Source organism: Cucurbita maxima, unplaced genomic scaffold (assembly GCF_002738345.1).
Source record: "Cucurbita maxima cultivar Rimu unplaced genomic scaffold, Cmax_1.0 Cma_Scf00011, whole genome shotgun sequence".
Classification (NCBI taxonomy): Eukaryota; Viridiplantae; Streptophyta; class Magnoliopsida; order Cucurbitales; family Cucurbitaceae; genus Cucurbita; species Cucurbita maxima.
Window position 1 is genome coordinate 192,734 of NW_019272027.1, and position 19,083 is coordinate 211,816.

The 19,083-nt window shown below is 37.8% G+C and overlaps 4 protein-coding genes across 9 annotated transcripts; all 4 read left to right on the forward strand.

Moving 5' to 3' along the window:
- Positions 1 to 147: 147 nt before the first annotated feature.
- On the forward strand, positions 148 to 2,298 carry LOC111486282 (protein Mpv17). Its single transcript, XM_023133350.1, has 5 exons — positions 148 to 504; positions 892 to 1,047; positions 1,181 to 1,313; positions 1,400 to 1,439; positions 1,911 to 2,298. Exons 1-5 carry the CDS (start codon positions 244 to 246, stop codon positions 1,996 to 1,998), a joined length of 678 nt encoding a protein of 225 aa, XP_022989118.1. The 5' UTR covers positions 148 to 243; the 3' UTR covers positions 1,999 to 2,298.
- Positions 2,299 to 3,378: 1,080 nt separating this feature from the next.
- Positions 3,379 to 8,779, forward strand: LOC111486279 (tRNase Z TRZ2, chloroplastic). Of its 2 annotated transcripts, XR_002718837.1 has the most exons (9): positions 3,379 to 3,928; positions 4,141 to 4,303; positions 4,400 to 4,470; positions 4,991 to 5,086; positions 5,168 to 5,281; positions 6,305 to 6,373; positions 6,609 to 6,683; positions 7,542 to 7,699; positions 8,523 to 8,779. XR_002718837.1 is itself a non-coding variant. In XM_023133342.1 (8 exons), the coding sequence occupies exons 1-8, from the start codon at positions 3,560 to 3,562 to the stop codon at positions 7,626 to 7,628; spliced, it is 1,044 nt and encodes a 347-aa protein (XP_022989110.1). In that variant the 5' UTR covers positions 3,379 to 3,559; the 3' UTR covers positions 7,629 to 7,839. The 2 variants fall into 2 exon arrangements, 1 of the variants encoding a protein (XP_022989110.1); XM_023133342.1 differs by lacking the exon at positions 8,523 to 8,779 and having other exon boundaries at positions 7,542 to 7,839.
- A 454-nt stretch (positions 8,780 to 9,233) lies between these two features.
- On the forward strand, positions 9,234 to 12,721 carry LOC111486281 (protein-tyrosine-phosphatase IBR5). Of its 5 annotated transcripts, none has more exons than XM_023133348.1 (6): positions 9,234 to 10,079; positions 10,891 to 10,990; positions 11,242 to 11,299; positions 11,449 to 11,555; positions 11,982 to 12,208; positions 12,361 to 12,721. In XM_023133348.1, the coding sequence occupies exons 1-6, from the start codon at positions 9,843 to 9,845 to the stop codon at positions 12,448 to 12,450; spliced, it is 819 nt and encodes a 272-aa protein (XP_022989116.1). In that variant the 5' UTR covers positions 9,234 to 9,842; the 3' UTR covers positions 12,451 to 12,721. The 5 variants fall into 5 exon arrangements, with proteins under 5 accessions (XP_022989116.1, XP_022989114.1, XP_022989112.1 ...); XM_023133346.1 differs by having other exon boundaries at positions 9,235 to 10,079; positions 11,982 to 12,251; positions 12,404 to 12,721; XM_023133344.1 differs by lacking the exon at positions 12,361 to 12,721 and having other exon boundaries at positions 9,236 to 9,662; positions 9,799 to 10,079; positions 11,982 to 12,331.
- Positions 12,722 to 15,293: 2,572 nt separating this feature from the next.
- Positions 15,294 to 17,847, forward strand: LOC111486280 (GDSL esterase/lipase At2g42990-like). The gene is made up of 3 exons (XM_023133343.1): positions 15,294 to 15,722; positions 15,865 to 16,354; positions 17,506 to 17,847. The coding sequence occupies exons 1-3, from the start codon at positions 15,363 to 15,365 to the stop codon at positions 17,697 to 17,699; spliced, it is 1,044 nt and encodes a 347-aa protein (XP_022989111.1). The 5' UTR covers positions 15,294 to 15,362; the 3' UTR covers positions 17,700 to 17,847.
- Positions 17,848 to 19,083: the final 1,236 nt, after the last annotated feature.

Below are 19,083 nucleotides of genomic sequence, written 5' to 3' on the forward strand. Positions count from 1 at the left end.
CTAGTTTCGTCCAATAATTGGTCGGCTAAATGGGCAGAGGCAGGTTTTATTTTTATTTTTATTTTTATTTTTATTTTGAAAATATATAGGCCTGATAATATTGATGATGAACGAAAGCAATGATAGTTTGCTTTTAGTACATAAGGAGGACATTGATGCCCTCATGTATTGCCGCAGAAGAAAGCCACCAGCCCTTGGCGGTAAATTTGCTCAATCATCGCATTCAGGCCTCCGTTTTCCGGCATGCACTTGTTGGGCGGTGGCCATGGCGGCCTCTGGGGCTGGAACTTCTTCCTTCCAGATTCCAATACTTCTCGAAACAACAGAAGAAGCTTCGAAGCGAAATCGTCCAACTCTTTGCAGGCAACTGGTGGATCTGGTTACCAGTTCCCTCTGAAGCAGTCCTTGACGGCCGGCTGTCTCACTCTCTCCGGCGACACTATTGCACAGTTGGTAGGTCGATGGCGTAAGGAAATCGCTCTGAATTCCAGTTCTCTCGAGAAGGTAAACTTTGGTCTCTTCGATTCTGGACTCGAAGTAATTAGTTTCTTGAAATTTCGTAATTCGATTTCTGCTGTAATCGGTGATTCAGAGTTTGAGTTTTCCCTTGTGTATGCTTGTGGCTGCTCACGTTTTTGGACCCAGCTCCATCAACATTGTCTGTCCTTTTCAATTCCGTGTTTGAACTTGAACCAGCCAATTATCTTGGAGTGAAATTGTAGAATGGTTCTTTCGTTCTGCCATTGCGAAAGTGCTTCTAGCAAATATACTTATTTTTCATTTCGTGTACGGTCGTTAACTTTTGAAGCCTACTGTGATTCTGTTTGAAGCCTCATTGATGCATTTTTGTGATGTTTTTAACTAACTTTAAGACCAAAACTCTTCTTTCAGGATGGTGTTTCGAACATATTTTCAGAACATGATTGGATTCGCTCTTTGCGTATGCTTTCTTATGGGATTCTGATTTATGGCCCGGGATCCTTTGCATGGTACAACTATCTCGATCATGTTATGCCCAAGCAATCGGTGGGAAATCTTATGCTTAAGGTACAGCTGGTTGTGGCTTTGGTGTCAGTTAGTAATTCTTCTAACATACAATCGAGCTCTTAGCGGCTCAAGGTAAGCATTAAGCATACATTGGCAGTTCTATGAACATTTTTCTTAATTGATTGTTGTTCAGGTTCTCCTGAATCAAATTGTTCTTGGTCCATGCGTCATTGGTGCTGTATTTGCATGGAACAATATCTGGCTAGGAAAAATCAACCAGCTTCCTGCAATGTACCGGAAAGATGCTCTTCCAACATTGTTATATGGTAAAAACGTCTCGAACTAGGACTAGGACCTATTTTTTTGCTTCAAGGACGTAAGTCTAATAAGATTATTTTTTATCTCTTTGCAGGGTTTAGGTTCTGGATTCCTGTCAGCATATTGAACTTTTGGTAATTTTTCATCTTTACTTGAGCTACATTTAAACAAAACGCTAACCTTTCACGAGGTTGAATGAAAGAACAACCTAACAACATTTGAAACCACATGTTGTAATATGGAACAGTGCCTTTAGTTAATTATAGCATCTGATATCGTTAACCCTTGTAGTCGATGAGTTAAAACTTATAACACGATGTCATTTTTTCGTTTGGAATAGATTAGACATCACAATTTACATGTTTAACTTTTAATCTGCCTTACTTTTCTTCTGCATAACCCACCATGACAATGAAGTTGGTTTGCAGAAATCTTTGTACCACAAAATTTAGATCTGGTTTCTTTCCTTTGGGCCTAACTCAAAAATTTGAGAGCCAGCTTTTCTTTTGATAGCACTGGCAACAGCATGTTCATGTTCTGAATTAGTGATTGGTGACTGAGTGCATTGTCCTGAATTTGACCAAACCATGTGTGGCATCGTACAGGGTTGTGCCTCTCCAGGCCCGGGTGGCTTTCATGTCTGTGGCCTCTATATTTTGGAACTTCTATTTGTCTTCAACCATGAGTAAGTGATTCCATCTCGAAAAATCTTAAGATCCATGTGTGAAGAGACTGCACTTGGTGGCTTTATAATATAGTAAGGCAAGCCACTTATCATTTGTAGTTCAGTTTACGGACTCAATTCTCAGTGTAGAGAATAGTTGGGTAGATCTTTAAAAGCCATCATTCTACTGATGAGTATAGCCTTTTGATCTTGCTGATGACCATAGCCTTTTGATCTTGCTGATTGCTTAACAATTTAAATTAGATGGAACTTTGAACTTGGGCTCAAAATATATGGACGGGGCCATTTTAAAAATAAGTTTGTCCCAACATGTTCAACGCATGTTTGAAAATTAAAAAGAACATAACATCCTGGACATGTGTTTGGATGTGTCTTTCCCTCTTTTACTGTTGGTTTCCCTCTATCTCTTCTTATTTTCTTTTCCAACTCTTCAACTAACTCTCCACTTTGAATCGCATCCAAGTAAGTTTTTCTTAGAATTTTAGGACCAATTTTATGGATTCTGTTGATTTTTTTTTTAAAAAGACTGATTTCTTGCATTCCCATGAACTATTTCTCTTATGTGTTGGATTAAATATATGTGACTTATTCCAACATGTTTTAGAGTATCGCGAAGAAATTTTTGGTTGTTCGGTCAAAACATGAACTTGGTGAAGTTGTTACCATCAAATTTTTACGCAAGGTCTCCTTATTTTATAGATTCAACTTCAAAACTCAGGATACTTAGTTCTAATGCCTATATCAAACCCTCTAACTCCCCACCTTCATAACTCTTCTCACTCTCATTCCACGATCCATCGAAACACGCCCATATGCGAAACATTTTTTTGCAAAAAGAGAAGAAAAAAAAGTGCAAATAAGAAAATAAAATAATTCTACTCAAAATATTGGTGGCTTCTCAAACGTCTCGATTATTTCTTGGTTGAGATCTAGAGGGACTCGAACAGGATTTAGTGGACTTGTATGAAATAAGGGATTGGAAAAATCGGCTTATCTTATTGAGATTCGTTCATTCTAACTTAGAATTATGCAAATTGACAATAAAATTTGTGTTTCGATTGTGAATCTGATTAATAAATAGAAATTTTGTATGATGTATGATGAAATATTTAGAATTTCTCACAAGTTTAAAACAAAGATAACTGTGTCATTTACATATAAATGTAGAAATATCCCAATAAAAACAGTAATTAATTGCACATAAGCATTTTATAATTTTTTAAACTAAATTAATTAATTAAGAGTTTTAAAATTTTAACACGGGTAAAATCGAGAAATTTAAAATATTAGTAATATGATATATTAAAAAAAAAAAATGATGCTATGCAATTAAGGATTTATTACATATTTTTGTTTTCGTTTAAAATGAGGGATTTGGATTTATATTTATAGTTCGTCATCTCTACAAAGGAATTTCGCGCTTCAGTCCCCTTCCCAACCAGCGGCAGGTACATATCCACTTTATCCGTCATCTGGGACTCCAATTAAACCTCTCTTAAACCCCAACACTCTCTTCAAATCCCTTCTCCTTCACAAACCTTTGTAATTTCCTTCTGACCCATTAAAACGATGCAAATTTCCATGGCCATTTCGCCACTCACAGCTCCTCAAGTTTTCCCATTTCATCAACCCATTTTACAGTCACCGAAACCTCAGAAAATTGCTCTCCAGAGACATGGGAATCCTGTAAATTCCTTCAGAGATTCGGGTCTCTTATCCACAATCGGCGTCGAAGAAGAATACCGCAGAGCTCGGTCACAGGTTCATCGAAAGGGGGTGGATTTAGAAGGGTATTCGATCGAGGGCATTTCAGTTGGTGGGCAAGAAACCTGTATTATTATTCCTGAATTCAAGTGTGCATTTGATATTGGGAGGTGCCCATCTCGAGCCATTCAGCAAAACTTTGTATTCATCACTCACGCCCACCTTGATCACATTGTAAGCTTCCTTAGCTGAACCAATGAACCTTATCCGCTTCTATTATCGATGTTGTCACCTCACTAAAGATTTTTTAACTTACTATTCACCATATTCAATTAAGTATGTGCTATTTATAATCTGTCAATTAAGCTGATGAGGGAACTAAGAACCAGATTTCTTCCAGAATTATGAACCGTTTCTGATGGCGGTTTCAACTTGTTCTGGTTCAGGGTGGGCTGCCAATGTATGTAGCTAGTCGTGGTTTATATAGTTTAAGTCCTCCTACGGTATTTGTGCCTCCTTGTATCAAGGAAGATGTGGAGAAACTACTTGAGATTCACAGGACCATGGGCCAGGTTGAGTTGGACGTTGATCTGGTTGCACTAGATGTAGGTAGGTTGCGTATTTGAGCTTAGTTGTTCTTTATTTTGACTGAAGTGTGCATCATTGTTCGACGGAACTGAAAGTAACATCACTTTCTGAATCCAGGAGACACATATGAAATGCGGAATAACCTTGTCTGCAGAGCATTTGAAACAAATCATGTAATTCCGAGCCAGGTATACTCTATCTGCGTAGCAGGACATCTTTTTCATTTTATACATATTGATGGAGACCTTACAGATCTGATAGTACTTAAGAGTCTAGCTTTAGTTATCTTTTTATTTACAGGAAGTTTTCAGGAGACAGGTTCTTCATGTATGGGAATGAATCATTGTATGTGGATTAATATGTGGAATTTTATTTCTTATAGCCGATTGTTTTCTTAAGATCGAATACTCGGGTAGCAAATCCTTGTGCCTGCGTATTTTTGGCTTTACAGTTGTAGTGAGGGCCCTGTTTGCGTTTCCACGTTTTTTTGTCTCGATAAGTAGCTGTCTTTTTATTGAGGGCAGAAAGCGAGTAGTGATTGATCACCAACTTTTAGGATAGTAGATTTTATCTGTTTCCAAAAATTGAGAAACGAGGACTATGAGATGGGTTCGGGTTTGATATTGACCGTTTTATTTTCGGTGTTGAAGCATGTCTCAAATAGTTACATCAGTATAACTATGATTAAATACTTCACATTGTATGCAGGGTTATGTTATTTATTCGGTTAGAAAAAAATTGAAGAAGCAATACATGCATCTTAAGGGGAAACAGATCGAGAAGCTAAAGAAATCTGGTGTCGAGGCATGTCTTGCACAGATAGTTGGTTCCATCATTTAGTCTTTCTATATTTGGCACTGGTTTGATTTTGAGTTTTTGTTGCAGATTACAGACACCATATTGTCCCCGGAGGTTGCCTTCACAGGAGATACAAGGACAGATTTTATGCTTGATCCACGTAATGCCGATGCTTTGAGGGCGAAAATTCTAATAACTGAGGTATAAACTGTGAAACTCCGGTTCAACGTTTTCTCTCTTCTTGGATAGAGCTTCTTTTCAAATTGTGATCAATACTCTATTCTAATTTCTGGGGAGAAATTCGTTGTTCCAGCAATTGCCATGCCTCCAAATGTTCGTTCTGCTTTTATCAGCTTTTCCTTCTCAAGATATATTTGGGGATTCCCTTCATAATCTCGCTATTTGTTACAACAACATGACAGCAACCCAATAGTAAGGAGATTGCAAACCTAAGCCTGAAATAGGCACGTAATCGTCTAACTTAATTCCTTGCCACCTTATTCCTCTGTGTACAGCCAATGGTCTCTAATGTACTTCTAGCTAACCTACACTTCACATACCATTCCTCAATGATGATAATATCCATTGCTATAAGGCCTACTGTTATTTCTCTGAAAACATACTTTGTTCTCTAGGGTGGCTTAAGCCATAGGCTAAATGTTAAGAAAAAAAGTCCCTCCACTGTTTACTTACTCCAGGAGAAAGTTACATGGCCTAAGCGACAGGCTAATCATGTGATGCATGATTTCGTCATGTGTCAATGGTGCCGTGGCTGTGTGTGTGACATGGGTCGCTTTTTGTAATACAGTTATTATTGAAGATAGAAAGGGAAGGAGGGAAAGTTAACTAGTAGCTCAGTCTTTCAAAAGTATACGAACTATTCTGTTCCTCAATCAATATAATTGGCATATCAAAACGAAGTCTATCTCATTGTTCTAACCTTTTTGAAGTATCACTTTGAATTTCCTATTTCTAGCTTATAGTTGGAAGGAGTTTGATCTTTTTGATTGATTCTCCTAATATTTTGAATAACTTTAATTTTGACCTCCACCCTATCCGGATCATGCTTCGAGGTTCTCTTCCTACTTGGCCAGAAATATTTTTCTGTAATCAATTTGATGGAAAATAATTGCAAATGGTATTAAAGTTTGGGTGTTGTGTTCTTGCTTGAAACCTCTTGTCTGTTAAAGTTTGCATCTTACTGATAAATCCTCTTGAAAACAGGCAACTTTTCTGGATGAAGGAGTTAGCATAGAACATGCAAGGGAACATGGTCATACTCACATATTTGAGGTATTTGAAGCATTGGTTGTCGTCTCTTACGTGATGAATTGTCCTTTTTGTTGATTATATATTTGAACATTTATTGTCCTTTATGAAATTCATCTTGTTTTTATGATGAGGGTTCAGGGTAGAATATTAATCCTTCCTAACTTTAGTTCTAATGTCTGTTCAATGTATCTTCATCCCGTGGTTGAATCATCATTATTGATCCAATTATTGACTCTATGATTTCAAAAAATTGCAGATCATTGAAAATGCACAGTGGATTCGAAATAAAGCTATTCTGCTTACTCATTTTTCATCCCGATACCATATAGAGGTGAAAGTTTTTTCAATGAAGTTCATTTTTAGCTGCACTCATGATGACAAGTCTCTGACGTGCAGTATGCTTTTTTTCTTTTCTTTTAATAAATAATACGAAGTTTAGTTTTCATTAAGAGAAATGAAAGAATGTGACAAGTACTGTAACAGCCCAAATCCACTGCTAGTGAGTATTGTCCGCTTTGGCTTGTAATGTATCGCCACCACGTGTCTACTAGGAAGTAGTTTCCACACCCTTATAAGGAATGATCGTGATCTTACAAGCCCACCAATAAAAACCCTTAAACTTCTTATCATAATATAATAGACTAATCCAAAAGCATGAAATCATGCTGGTAATTATAGAAAGCCTGAGTAACAGACAGACGTTCATAAAGAAGAGTTAAATCCAACCAACTTCCAAAGCTCCTCATCTTCTAAAGATCCTACTAAATACCTCAAGCCAAATGCCTCACAGAATGACGAAACAAGCATGTCACAAAATTCTTCCTTTATTGCGAAAAGGAGGGTTCAAGACTCAAGAGCTCCTCCTCAATAATAGAGCAACACCCTCTGTTATGAGTCAGATCATCTAACATGCATTAGTTCACATCACAACTTTGGGCTTCGTGCCTGATTTCTTGTATGCACTCTCTGTTGGGCACGCCCACGTCGACCTTATATGCTTATTTCTTTGATTAGCTGCATAATCAGTTTCCACTTCAGCTCTGAGGAAGTCATAGTTGAAACCTGCTCATCTGCCTTTAAAGATCATTAATAGATAATCCAAAATTGCTTTTAATCTTTGACCTGCGTCCTAAAAGTAACAGCTCATATGTCAGCAATTACAGATGAATAAATGCTTTTTGAATTGCAGGACATCCGGAAAGCGGTATCAAAGTTACAGTCCAAGGTGACAGCAAAAGTCGTTCCTCTCACTGAAGGTTTCAAGTCAGTGTATTAATGTAGGCTATGGGATTCTTGGGAACAAAGTGTAATTATATTTAGCATCAAAGCAGAGAAACTGGAACATAGGTAATTATTTCTCTGTAAATTGATTCTTGTTTTCTTTAGCGTTATCCCCTTAGCAAAAACTATATTTGGCCTTATTAATAGGCATTCTGACACATGTTTGAAGCTATAACTCAATCAATAGAGGTGCAGTTTAAGCTATACATGTTTGGTTAGTTTGGTTTTGTATAATGTAAGGTCCAAATTTTTATTTGATTGATTGATTGGATATCAATAGACTTTCTCCATTTCAGTCAGTTCGGTTTTGGTCGTTGGTTATGATCAGTTTTTGTCTTGCAGCAGTGGTCTTAGCGTCGGTTTTTCTTAAACGATAGGTTGATCTTAGGCATAAACCGAACCGGAATGACCCACTTACACACTTGGTAGTCCCCCTGGAGCAGGGTTTTCTCTCTAGTTGAACCACTATTATCATCTGAATGAATTACATTACCGAGTTCCCAGATGAAAACTAAAGATGGGACCAAGTGGATGTGGAAGAGAAGAGGACAATTTTAAGGTCTGAAACAAAAACTAAGAAAGAAATGAGATAGAATGAAGAATCTGCATTAGAATTGATGTAGTTAGCCAGGACCTCTCTTCCTTTATTCTCTCCATTGCCTTAAAGCACCTCCAAACCACAGCACATGCATATTAATGCACCTCCAAGACAACAAAGTACACACAGTCCCACTCTCTACCCCCATCTAGATTAAGATATCTTTCTCCATTGTCGGGTCCTCCTCTAGTTCCTGGATTGACCGGAAGGAACCATCGTTCGTTCATGAACCTTTGGACAACACCTTCGTTATGCTTGTTGTTGTACTCAACATGGGTTGTTATCTTGCAGGAAACGGAGGGAAATTCCCAGCTTTTTAGGCTCTGTGGTGTGAAGGCTTAGCCTATAGCTTACATCATTCCAGTTGAGGACAGTACCAATACACTGCAACATATCATAAAAGTGATAGGAGACATCACTGTGACAAAATAGTCCCAAATTCATTTCAACCACACAATAGATCCAAACAGAGAATGAGTGATGTACTTTCTTTGTTCTTACAACACCCTATCATTTCGATCAATACCATAACATTTCTCGTCTTCTACAATACTACAAATTCTGGCTTATAATGTACGTCCAGAGCACATGAAAACTCAGAAGCCGATAATATCTTGGCTTCATTTGGAGTTTGATTGACGTAAAGTAAAGGCTTCCTTAACCCCAACCACTCCTTTTCGTTGTGAAAAAAGACTGTAAAAAACTATTCGAGGAGTGTTTCTTAAGAACTAAAAAGTAAGCACTCGATTATACGCTTTGGATTAAACAAGAAAAGATCCCAAAAATTTTGTCAAAAATGAACACCGAAGCCAAGAAAGAACAATCAATGAATGCGTAGAAATTACGTTTGAGAAAAGAGTGACTGCACTGGATACGGGGGGGACCCATTGACGTGGAGAAATATGATTGGTAACTCATTACTAGTAACGTAAGGTTGGATAAGAAAAAGATGATATTTTTGTTGCTAATTACGCAAATCCAAGCTTTGATAAATGAGTATTATGTATGAGATCAGCATGAGGGGGTGGTGAAATCAATTGAATCCTTGAAATAATAATGTTTATTAAGGTTATGGATCTTACGGGCAGTGAAAAGGGGGGGAAAAATGTTTTTATGGACTCATCACATGTCCTACCCAACCCATCTGGGGAATCTTGGAGAAACCCTGCGATTTGTGATGTCATGCGTCTGTATCTGGCGATTCATATATACTAGCTGTTGATCCCCTTCGGCTTTTCGTTGTCAGGCACCAGAGAGCACAGGCACCACAGCCAAATTCAAAAACTCCTCCTCACGCAATCTAATCAAAGAAGCTTCGTGGTAACGCCCTTCTGCATCGGCGCATCTCTCTCTCTCTCTCTCTCTCTCTGCTCCCTGCGGCAGCGCTTTTCTTTTTCCATCGTTGAAGCGCTTTATTTTGTTTTTATCTAGGTGGGAATTGGTAGTTTCTGGCTTAATAATTCCCTTTTTGTTTACTCCGATTCTGATTGCGTTCTAATTTGGGGGGTTTCTGTTTCATCGCCTGTGTTTCTTTCTTTTGTTTTGTTTCGTTTTTTTGGTGATTTAGAAGGTTTTCTCATCTGGGTCAGAGCTGAATCGTGGTTTTTGGCTATGAGGAAGAGGGAAAGAGAGAACCCTTGTGGAGTTTGTGGCCACTATCACAAATACGAAGAAGGGGAAGTTTGTGGGATATGTGGTCATCGTGTACCCGCTACATCGGAGAAAACTTCCTTGCAAGTTAGTGCGTTTCCTTCAGAGATCTTGCCGGAGTTTCTCTATTTGGGAAGTTATGACAACGCTTCACGGTCTGAACTTTTGAAGACTCAAGGAATTTCTCGCGTTCTTAACGTATGTTCAATTTCTTCCTTCTTCTCTGTGTCTTCAGATTTTATTCCCCCTTCTGAATCGAGTACTTACAATTTTGATTTTCACTTTAGGTTGCTACTATTGCTTCAGTTGATGGATATAAATGCTTTTGATTGTTCCTTAATCTGAATGTTAAATTAATATCTGTTCTATTTCCACTACGGGTATGCATTTTATCTACAAAACTCTGCCTGGTTTAAGAGTTTGGGGGCGACAATCATCGATTAAGTTACTTGTTATTGTTGCCTAATTGGATCATAATGGGGCAGTTGACCTTTGAAGTTAAAGGTTTTGTCTGCAAAGTGGGGTTGTGGTTCGTTTTTTCTTCTCTTTTACAGCATCGTGGTGTAGGTTATTTTGTTCATGGTATTGATTCTGCTGTGATGGAACAGTTCCTAATTCTTCTGTAGGCATAATTTTATAGAATGGTGTGGTTATATTTTGCATCGACTAAAGTTCGACCACGCAATGCAGATGAAGAAGCTTTTATATGCATGTCAATGTGTTGAAATGTAGGATTGCTCGCCTTTAAGAGGCCTCAAATGGAGGGGTTAAGTTATTATGCTAATCAATTATGCAGTTTCGATAACTAACGATGTCAAGTTGTCAGCCCTAAGATCCTATGGATATGGATATAAATGAGTTTGACCGTGCTGATGATCGTACTAAAATGCAGTTTCATCGTAGAATATTTTGCAGTTGTTACTTATGCAGAGTATTGTATGTTGCTATCACTTGCCATTGAAATGTATTAGGTGCTGAACAATTGGTTTTCTCCGCCCTATGTTTGCAGACTGTGCCTGCTTGTCAAAATCTCTACAAGAACTCCTTCACTTATCACTGCCTCCAATACGACAAGACGTTACCATTTGATGATGCTGTTGAATTTCTAGGTGCCTTTTCTTTATCTTCTCCGAAATGAACTGTATCTGCTAATTCATTTGTTAGGTTAGTCCATGTCTTGCTATGTTTTTCATTTTTAAATGCCGACTTTCATATAAAAAGATCGATGCACCGTGATTACTTTAATGCTAAACAAGATTACTCATCTGCTGAATGAATGGCTTTCGGTTAAGACCGTGACTAGCTTTCTGTCATTCATTGAGAGAAGTGTAACATGCTCAGTGTTGCTTATGATTTTCAGATCAATGTGAACGAGACAAGGCTCGTGTTTTGGTGCACTGCATGTCGGGAAAAAACAGGTTCTCTCCCCTATTCATTGATATAACTGGAACTCTGCAACTATATATGTACCCGGTCGACCTGGGACCAACGAATGAAAATGGCTACATGACAGAAGTTTAGTATCTGCATAATATCCTTGCTAATAGATTAAACTTATTGATCATAGGTCTCCAGCTATTGTGATTGCGTTCCTGATGAAATGCAAAGGATGGAGACTTGCTCAGAGTTACCAGTGGGTGAAAGAGCGGAGGCCATCCGTTGACTTAACTGAGCGTATGTATTTCACACATTATCCTGAAGTTCCTCGTCTGCTTTTCTAGAAAATATCGCTTTGCTTAGTCATTTAATTCTCCCTTAATCTCTGAATAATTAAGTCGAATGTGCTTTTCGTGGATCACGAGCTGCCATAAGACATGCCTTTACCCCTACTACTTACCATGAAGTGCTCATTTGTTATATTTCTTTTACCAAATGGACTGGAAACAGAGGCCTGCACTGCATCTGCTTTGCAGTATCCATGTTTTGGTCAAATAACTTGTTTGTTCTGATTATTTTCCATTTCATTCAACTTTGTTCGATCGCTACAATCTACTCGATGATGCCTTTTTCTTATTGCATTTTAACGTCTTCTAGTCGATTAGGGAATGTGTTCATCTTCAAATAATATACTCTGACCTATCTATTGGTCTGTGAAAATAGCTATCTATCAGCAGCTGCAAGAGTATGAGCAGAAGGTTTTTGGATCAGCAGAAAACGCCCTCCCAACCTTACCAATCTTCCCTCCTGTTGGTCTGCCTTCTTTTAGCTTCGGCTTCCCAAAGACCTGCGACCCAGTTCCCACAACTCCATTCAACACCATTGGTGCGACATCTATCTTCTCCGCCCCCAACATAGACTTACCTTCCCATGAGTTCACGTTCGGCGCTGGCCAGACTCAAACCAGTTTCTCCGCAAGCCCCTTCGGCGCAAATCCAAGAAACTCAACCAGCAGCAACATCCAAATGGACAGTGCTTAAAACTCACTAGTCGCCATCTTAGTAGTTTTTTGCAAAAAAAAAAAAAAAAAAAAAAAAAAAANGGCCAGACTCAAACCAGTTTCTCCGCAAGCCCCTTCGGCGCAAATCCAAGAAACTCAACCAGCAGCAACATCCAAATGGACAGTGCTTAAAACTCACTAGTCGCCATCTTAGTAGTTTTTTAAAAAAAAAAAAAAAAAAAAAAAAAAAAGGTTTGTCAGGTGTGATGAGTCTTACTGAATTTGAGGGGTGAGAGGTGGGAAACTTTAGTTTGTATGATTAATGGGTGTGGTTTTTTTTTTCTTTACATTACTCTTTAGGGGTGTGTACCTCATCAAGTCCAGTCAAATATTGTTCAAACTTGACTCATCACTAATGTTATACAATCTCATAAATATCATATCATATCACCATTTACTTTCTCGCTCTTAACCCTTTTAGTTGATTGTTTTGTGGTCGTCTCTTTGCTATGATGGGGCATGTTAGAATTGTGTATAGCTTCTAGTTCAGCTCAGCTCTGTTCTGTTCTGTTCTGTGTTTTGGTTTCTGAGAATGTTCAGTAGACTCTCCCTCTTGGCTTCCATTTGTGCAGGCAGCAGCAGATCAAGTAATTTGCTTCCATTTATTGTTCGTGGAGAGGAAGGAGTACAGAATTATTCTCTAAACTATTCTCTTACCTTTTCCATGGTCTAAACTTCCCATTTTTATCACTAATTTCATAACAGAATCTGTTCTCTTTTTTTCTTTTGCCCCCAGAAATGGTTCTAAGTGCAATGAATACTTCAATAGAAGTCGTGGAGAATCAAGTTTTTGATGAGTGTCCAATCTTTTCTTTAATCTCGAGAGAAAGATCGGAGTGCCTCATATTTAAATCGCCTTTTTTTCCATTCGAGAGCTTGAGAAATTTGAACAACGGCTGGAAGATATCCACGGGCTTATTAGCTAAATCTTCTCGTGATGGCATTTGAAACAGGTGCCCAAGTTATTATATATATCATGAGTGATACGAAAATAGATTAAAATAGATTCCAGGAGGGACCTTTATGAAAATTTAGAAATACGATGTTTTGGTCTCCATAATGGAATGACTTTTGAATTGGCGAAACAAGAACTTTATATGAGAATAATCTTTTTTTATCGAATAAAAGGTATCAAAATTCTTTCGTATAGGCTAATATATAATTAGTTCATATCAAGAAGAGACCTAAAGAACATATCATATCTATATAATTAGTTTCTATCATGAAGAGACCTAAAGAACATATCATATCAAATCAAACTTTATTAAATTGCTCGGGATTGAACATAAACCAATCATACACCCACCAATAATTGATTACTCTATTTAAAAATACCAAAATTTAAAGATTGATACACATAGATATCATCTAATTAGCCACAACCCCAAACAATATGGCCATAAAGATGCAATCTTTGTACCATAAAAAACAAAAAAAAAACAAAAAAAAAAAAAACAACTCAAATTAGCAAACCATAATTATCATGTTAAATTACTTAAAAAGGAAGCTGATTTATCAAAGGGGATTAAGAAATAATCCTCTCTTTTTTTTTTTTCTTTTTTTTAATGGAAATAATAAAGTCAATGCCCCAAGACGACGACTTTTTGGTTCGCCGGTTCTTCTGGAGAAGTTGTCTCAATTTCCATTTCCACCGCCCGTTCTTCAGCATCCTCGGTGGATTCCGACATGGACATTGCCATCCTACCTTTCACCGGAACTTTATACGTGTCATCAAAATCGTCATCCTCGTCTACGGTTTGAGCGGCCATGCGGCCGCTGTGCTGACAGTGGTCCCCTCCGCCGGGGCAGGGCTTCTCGACAGCGTGGGTGCCGGAGTGGCCGGAATTGGCGTCGGCGACTTTGATGAATAGTAAGCAAATGAAGATGGCGACAAGGCCCAGAAATGAGAGCCCTTTAGAAATTGGCATGGCCATTTGATGAGCTATTTTATTTAATCTGTTGGATTTCAAATGGGAAATGAAATAACGTTGGAGATTTATAAACCCTTTTCTTTCTTCTTTTTTATTCTTTAATTTTCTATTAATGGGTTAATTTTGTTTTTCCGTTGCGCATAAAGGGCTCTTTTTTTGGAGCCAAGAGCTGATCTTAAGGCTTCATAATAGAGTTTTACTTCATTTGTTGACTTTGAGTCCACCTCGAGCAACCACCTTAGTTCAATGGGACAGATCTCTAGTTTAATCGCAGACTTGTATGACACTAGCATTTACTGTGTTGTTGAGTCGAGCAAGAGTCTTGTCATAGTGATGCAAAATTTAATGCCATGGGGGCTTATAAGTAGTGGAGTTAAGTGACAAATTCCCGAAACTAGAAGAAAAATAGACGAGAATGTTTTTTTTTTTTTAATATATATATAAATTTAAAACAATTAGATATGTTTGAATGATTATGTATAATAATTAGATAATTTGATATATAATATTATTTTATTTTATTAGAAGATTTTAAAATGACGCAACAAATATATAATATAATGAAATTCCAAAGGAAATTAATTATTGTAATTTAAAAATCTATGAAAGCTTTAAACCAAACCGCCCGTTGAGATTAATGTCGGAATAATTAGTTACAAAGCCTACTAAAACATAATAAGATTGTTAAAAGTGCTATAACTCCGGCCTCCTTCGCCGTCGCCGGCGGCGGCCATAACTGAGAAAACCCCACCAGAAGGCTTAATTACAGGCCAAAACTAGCCGTCGGCGGCGGCCATAACTGAGAAAACCCCACCAGAAGGCTTAATTACAGGCCAAAACTAGCCGTCGGCGGCGGCAATAACCGGCAAAACCCCACGACATGGCTAAATTACCTGTCAAAAGCATATAATATAATGTTGGCTTGGTGTTGCATGTAGATTTGTTGGACCAACCGCCATCAAAATCATTAAATTCCCACCAAACTTCACCTCTCTCTCTCTCCACAATTTATAACCAAATTTAACCCTCCAATTCATATTTCAGTGTTCTTCACTTCCTTCTTCCAATTTCTTTCCCCAAAAAAAAAAACCATCTTTTTTTGTTTCTTCAATAATGGGTTTCGTCTCTATTATCTTTTCCATTATTTTCTTCACATGGGGCTCCAAAATTGAAGCCAAGGTCCCCGCCATTATTGTCTTTGGAGACTCCTCTGTGGATTCCGGCAATAACAATGCCATTAAGACACTGTTGAAAAGTAATTTCATGCCTTATGGACGTGACTTCTACGGCGGACAACCCACCGGAAGATTCTCCAACGGCCGTGTTCCGCCGGATTTCATTTCTGAAGCTTTTGGTTTGAAACCAACCATTCCCGCTTACTTGGATCCTGCTTTTACTATCGCCGATTTCGCCACCGGTGTCTGCTTCGCCTCCGCCGGAACTGGCTTCGATAATGCCACCTCCGACGTCTTAGTAAGTTCTTAACAATTTCATTTTCGGGTCATTTTCAATTGAGATGACTTTTTCTCATTTTAGTTTTTTTAAGACAAAAAGTTTCGATCTTTGTACGAAATATGAGAACTCATTTGACACATAGTCGTTTTAAACGTTACAGAACGTGATACCATTGTGGAGAGAAGTGGAGTTATACAAGGAGTATCAAGCCAAATTAAGAGGTTATGTTGGGAATGAGAAGGCAAATGAAGTGATAAAAGAAGCATTATATTTGGTAAGTTTAGGAACAAACGACTTCTTAGAAAATTACTACACAATTCCTCGCCGGAGACTCCAATTTAGCGTCCAACAGTATGAGGATTTCCTTTTGCAACTCGCCGGAAAGTTCATCAGAGAAATTTACAGTCTTGGAGTTAGAAAAATATCAATTTCAGGGCTGCCTCCAATGGGGTGTTTGCCACTTGAAAGAGCAACAAATGTTATGAGTAATTTCGAGTGCGTTGAGAAATTCAACCTCGTGGCTTTGGAATTCAACGCCAAGTTGGAGGGATTTGTTTGGGCGTTGAATAGGCAGCTCCCTGGTCTTACAATGCTTTTCTCAAATCCTTATGCCATTTTTTATCAAATCATCACCAAACCTTACTTATATGGTAACAAAGATCCTACCTTTATTTGTGATTTTTATTTACATTATCCTCAAATTTTATGTTTTTTTGTCTTGTTTTCGTCTTCACGGTTGAGTTATGCTCATATTGACTTATATACTGTATTTATTAAATCTTGACGTCACAGTCTGTTAGAAATCACGACTCTCTACAATGGTATGGTATTATTTACTTTAAGCATAACCCCATGATCATCCTCTAGACAATGTAGGAGGACTCCCTCCCAACAATCCTCAACACGGTCATCTTTATCACACTTGAGTAAAAATTCATTGGGTTGAAAATTTCTATAGTAGTTGTGGTCGGTTGTGGGTCACTTCCCGTTAACATCCTGAAATTAAGATTAGGATCAAAATTTTGATCTAGATTTGACTTCTTTTATGACTTTGGATGTGTTGCTTTGAGATTAAAGATGGTTAATTATAGATCATCGGTATAGTTTTCAGGGTTTAGGGTTACCCGACAAAAGATTGCTTCAAACAAAACGACGCAATGACGTGTCTCGTATACTATATAGGTATATATATATATATATATATATATATATTACTTGAAAGTGTAGACAAACTAAATTCTCTAACATTGCACCAACCCTAGAAATCCATGAGAAGGATAGTATGTAAAGTTAGTTTGGTAGGAAAAACCACCGTTTATGGAACAAACCACACGGCAGAGTAACGCCCTCGTCATCAAAACTTAGGTGATAGCCATTAATATGTTCAACAGAGCAGGCAGCCAAATTTAGTGTCCCATCTCCTCTTCTTGTGCCATTTGCAACACTATCTTTAAAGACTCTACCAACCCTAAACCAAATATTGTTCCCATCTCTCTCTTTCCACTTTTATGGAACATCTAACAAATGGTGGATTTGAGTCCCGAATTAAGATTAGATATCTTGATCCATTGATCCATGTTTAGATTAGTAGCTCGTTCACTCTTTATTGTAATGAAATGAATAGTCGGTATCATTTGACTAGAACGTGTCTCGAAATTTTGATGTACGTTCTTACTGCCTAATAGGTAGAAATCTTTCCTTATTGTATTATTCTTTCTTTGTTATCAAAGACTTAATGGTGATAAATGCGAGATTTCGATCGACCTACCCGTCGGAAATTCTCTTTTTTAAAATGGTTTAGGGTTTGAGGTGGCTGGAAAGGCATGCTGTGGAACAGGGACATTTGAGATGAGCTATTTGTGCAGCCAAGAAAACTCATTGACTTGCAGTGATGCTACCAAATATGTATTTTGGGATGCCTTTCATCCGACAGAGAAGACCAACCAGATTATAGTCAATGATTTGCTCCAAACTCTTCTTCCCATGTTTCGTTGACTTAACACGACATTGCCATACTTCGATTGAGCATACTATATGTTGTTGTTTTTTTATCATTTTTAATTCCCATCGGAAAATATCTAACATTATTCATGATTAATTTATCGTTGTTTTTTAATTATGAATCTACGATATTTCTGTACGAGGCTATAAAGTGCATTTACCTATTTCTTTTCTATCTCGAGAGTAGTTGTAAAGTGGTCACCACAAGTTGGTGAATCTTGTCGATGAATTTAATTGAATCATTGTGACATTGAAGTTGAGAGTAAGTAAGAAAGGTACGAACGATTTCATCCATAAATTTTCGAACATGCTTTTAATTGACCTAATAACCTTCCTACACGTAAACTATCATCTACTCGATTCGAGTATTTCGCAATTGAATCTAACAAGTAACCGTATGTGTTTTTACATTTATAGATGCATTATTTTGGCGTGTTAGCTGTGAAAGCATATGAAAGAGAAAAGTGAGTCGACTAAATTAAATGGCCGTGAATGGTAGGTCAAGAATAATAGCTGCCCTTGTGTGGGGAAGCCATCCCTATGCAAAGGCACTCTGCCCTTCAAAGTTGGGGACAAACCCTAGGGCCTGGCCCAATCCTCCCTTGGTTTTTAAACATCGACTAGGAAAGCCCATTTGACAAACTTTGTGTAAATTTGTGTTTGGGTGGTGAGTTAAATTGAGTTACGAACTCTCGTAGTGCTAAATTGTCACAAACGAAGTATATTTTATAAGAGTGTGAAAACTTTTTCAATATGTTTTAAAATTGTGAGACTGACGGTAATAAGTAACTGACAATATCCACTAGCAGTAAGTTTGGGCTCTGTTACAAATGATATCAGAGCTAGACACTAGCAGTAAGTTTGGACTCTGTTACAAATGATATCAGAGCTAGACACTAGGCAATATGTCATCAAGCATGTTGGGCCCAAGGGGAGTGGACTGTGAGATCTTACATCAATTGGAGAAAGTGTAAAAACCTCTCCCTAACAAAGCGTTTTAAAATCGTGAGGCTGACGACGAAACATAACAGACAAAAGTGGGCAATATCTATTGGTAATGATCAAAGCTAAATTTTTACCCATTTTAAAGTAGAAGGAATAAGTTATTCATATTAACTCTCCTCTAGACTAAATTGTTACAAAATCAAAAAAATGCAAGAACTCCTCTCAAGGCTTTGAAACCCGTCTATTGGAGAAAGATTTTCACACCCTTATAAATGGTGGTTTGTTCTCCTCCATTTTCACACCCTTATAAATGGTGGTTTGTTCTCCTCCCCAACCAATGTGGGACATGGTGGTTTGTTCTCCTCCCCAACCAATGTGGGACATCATAAATGTAGAGATCAATAGCGCATTGTTTTCGAGATTGCAAGGATAA

Excerpts from the sequence above, each read along its gene's own strand:
- LOC111486282 (XM_023133350.1), top strand. The coding sequence starts at position 244 with ATGCACTTGTTGGGCGGTGGCCATGGCGGCCTCTGGGGCTGGAACTTC. Across the intron at positions 1,314-1,399 it reads TCTTCCAACATTGTTATATG|GGTTTAGGTTCTGGATTCCT; the intron begins GTAAAAACGTCT and ends ATCTCTTTGCAG. Across the intron at positions 1,440-1,910 it reads GTCAGCATATTGAACTTTTG|GGTTGTGCCTCTCCAGGCCC; the intron begins GTAATTTTTCAT and ends GGCATCGTACAG.
- LOC111486279 (XM_023133342.1), top strand. The coding sequence starts at position 3,560 with ATGCAAATTTCCATGGCCATTTCGCCACTCACAGCTCCTCAAGTTTTC. Across the intron at positions 5,087-5,167 it reads TAAAGAAATCTGGTGTCGAG|ATTACAGACACCATATTGTC; the intron begins GCATGTCTTGCA and ends TTTTTGTTGCAG. Across the intron at positions 5,282-6,304 it reads CGAAAATTCTAATAACTGAG|GCAACTTTTCTGGATGAAGG; the intron begins GTATAAACTGTG and ends TCTTGAAAACAG.
- LOC111486281 (XM_023133348.1), top strand. The coding sequence starts at position 9,843 with ATGAGGAAGAGGGAAAGAGAGAACCCTTGTGGAGTTTGTGGCCACTAT. Across the intron at positions 11,300-11,448 it reads TGCATGTCGGGAAAAAACAG|GTCTCCAGCTATTGTGATTG; the intron begins GTTCTCTCCCCT and ends TATTGATCATAG. Across the intron at positions 11,556-11,981 it reads ATCCGTTGACTTAACTGAGC|CTATCTATCAGCAGCTGCAA; the intron begins GTATGTATTTCA and ends CTGTGAAAATAG.
- LOC111486280 (XM_023133343.1), top strand. The coding sequence starts at position 15,363 with ATGGGTTTCGTCTCTATTATCTTTTCCATTATTTTCTTCACATGGGGC. Across the intron at positions 15,723-15,864 it reads ATGCCACCTCCGACGTCTTA|AACGTGATACCATTGTGGAG; the intron begins GTAAGTTCTTAA and ends TAAACGTTACAG. Across the intron at positions 16,355-17,505 it reads CACCAAACCTTACTTATATG|GGTTTGAGGTGGCTGGAAAG; the intron begins GTAACAAAGATC and ends AAAATGGTTTAG.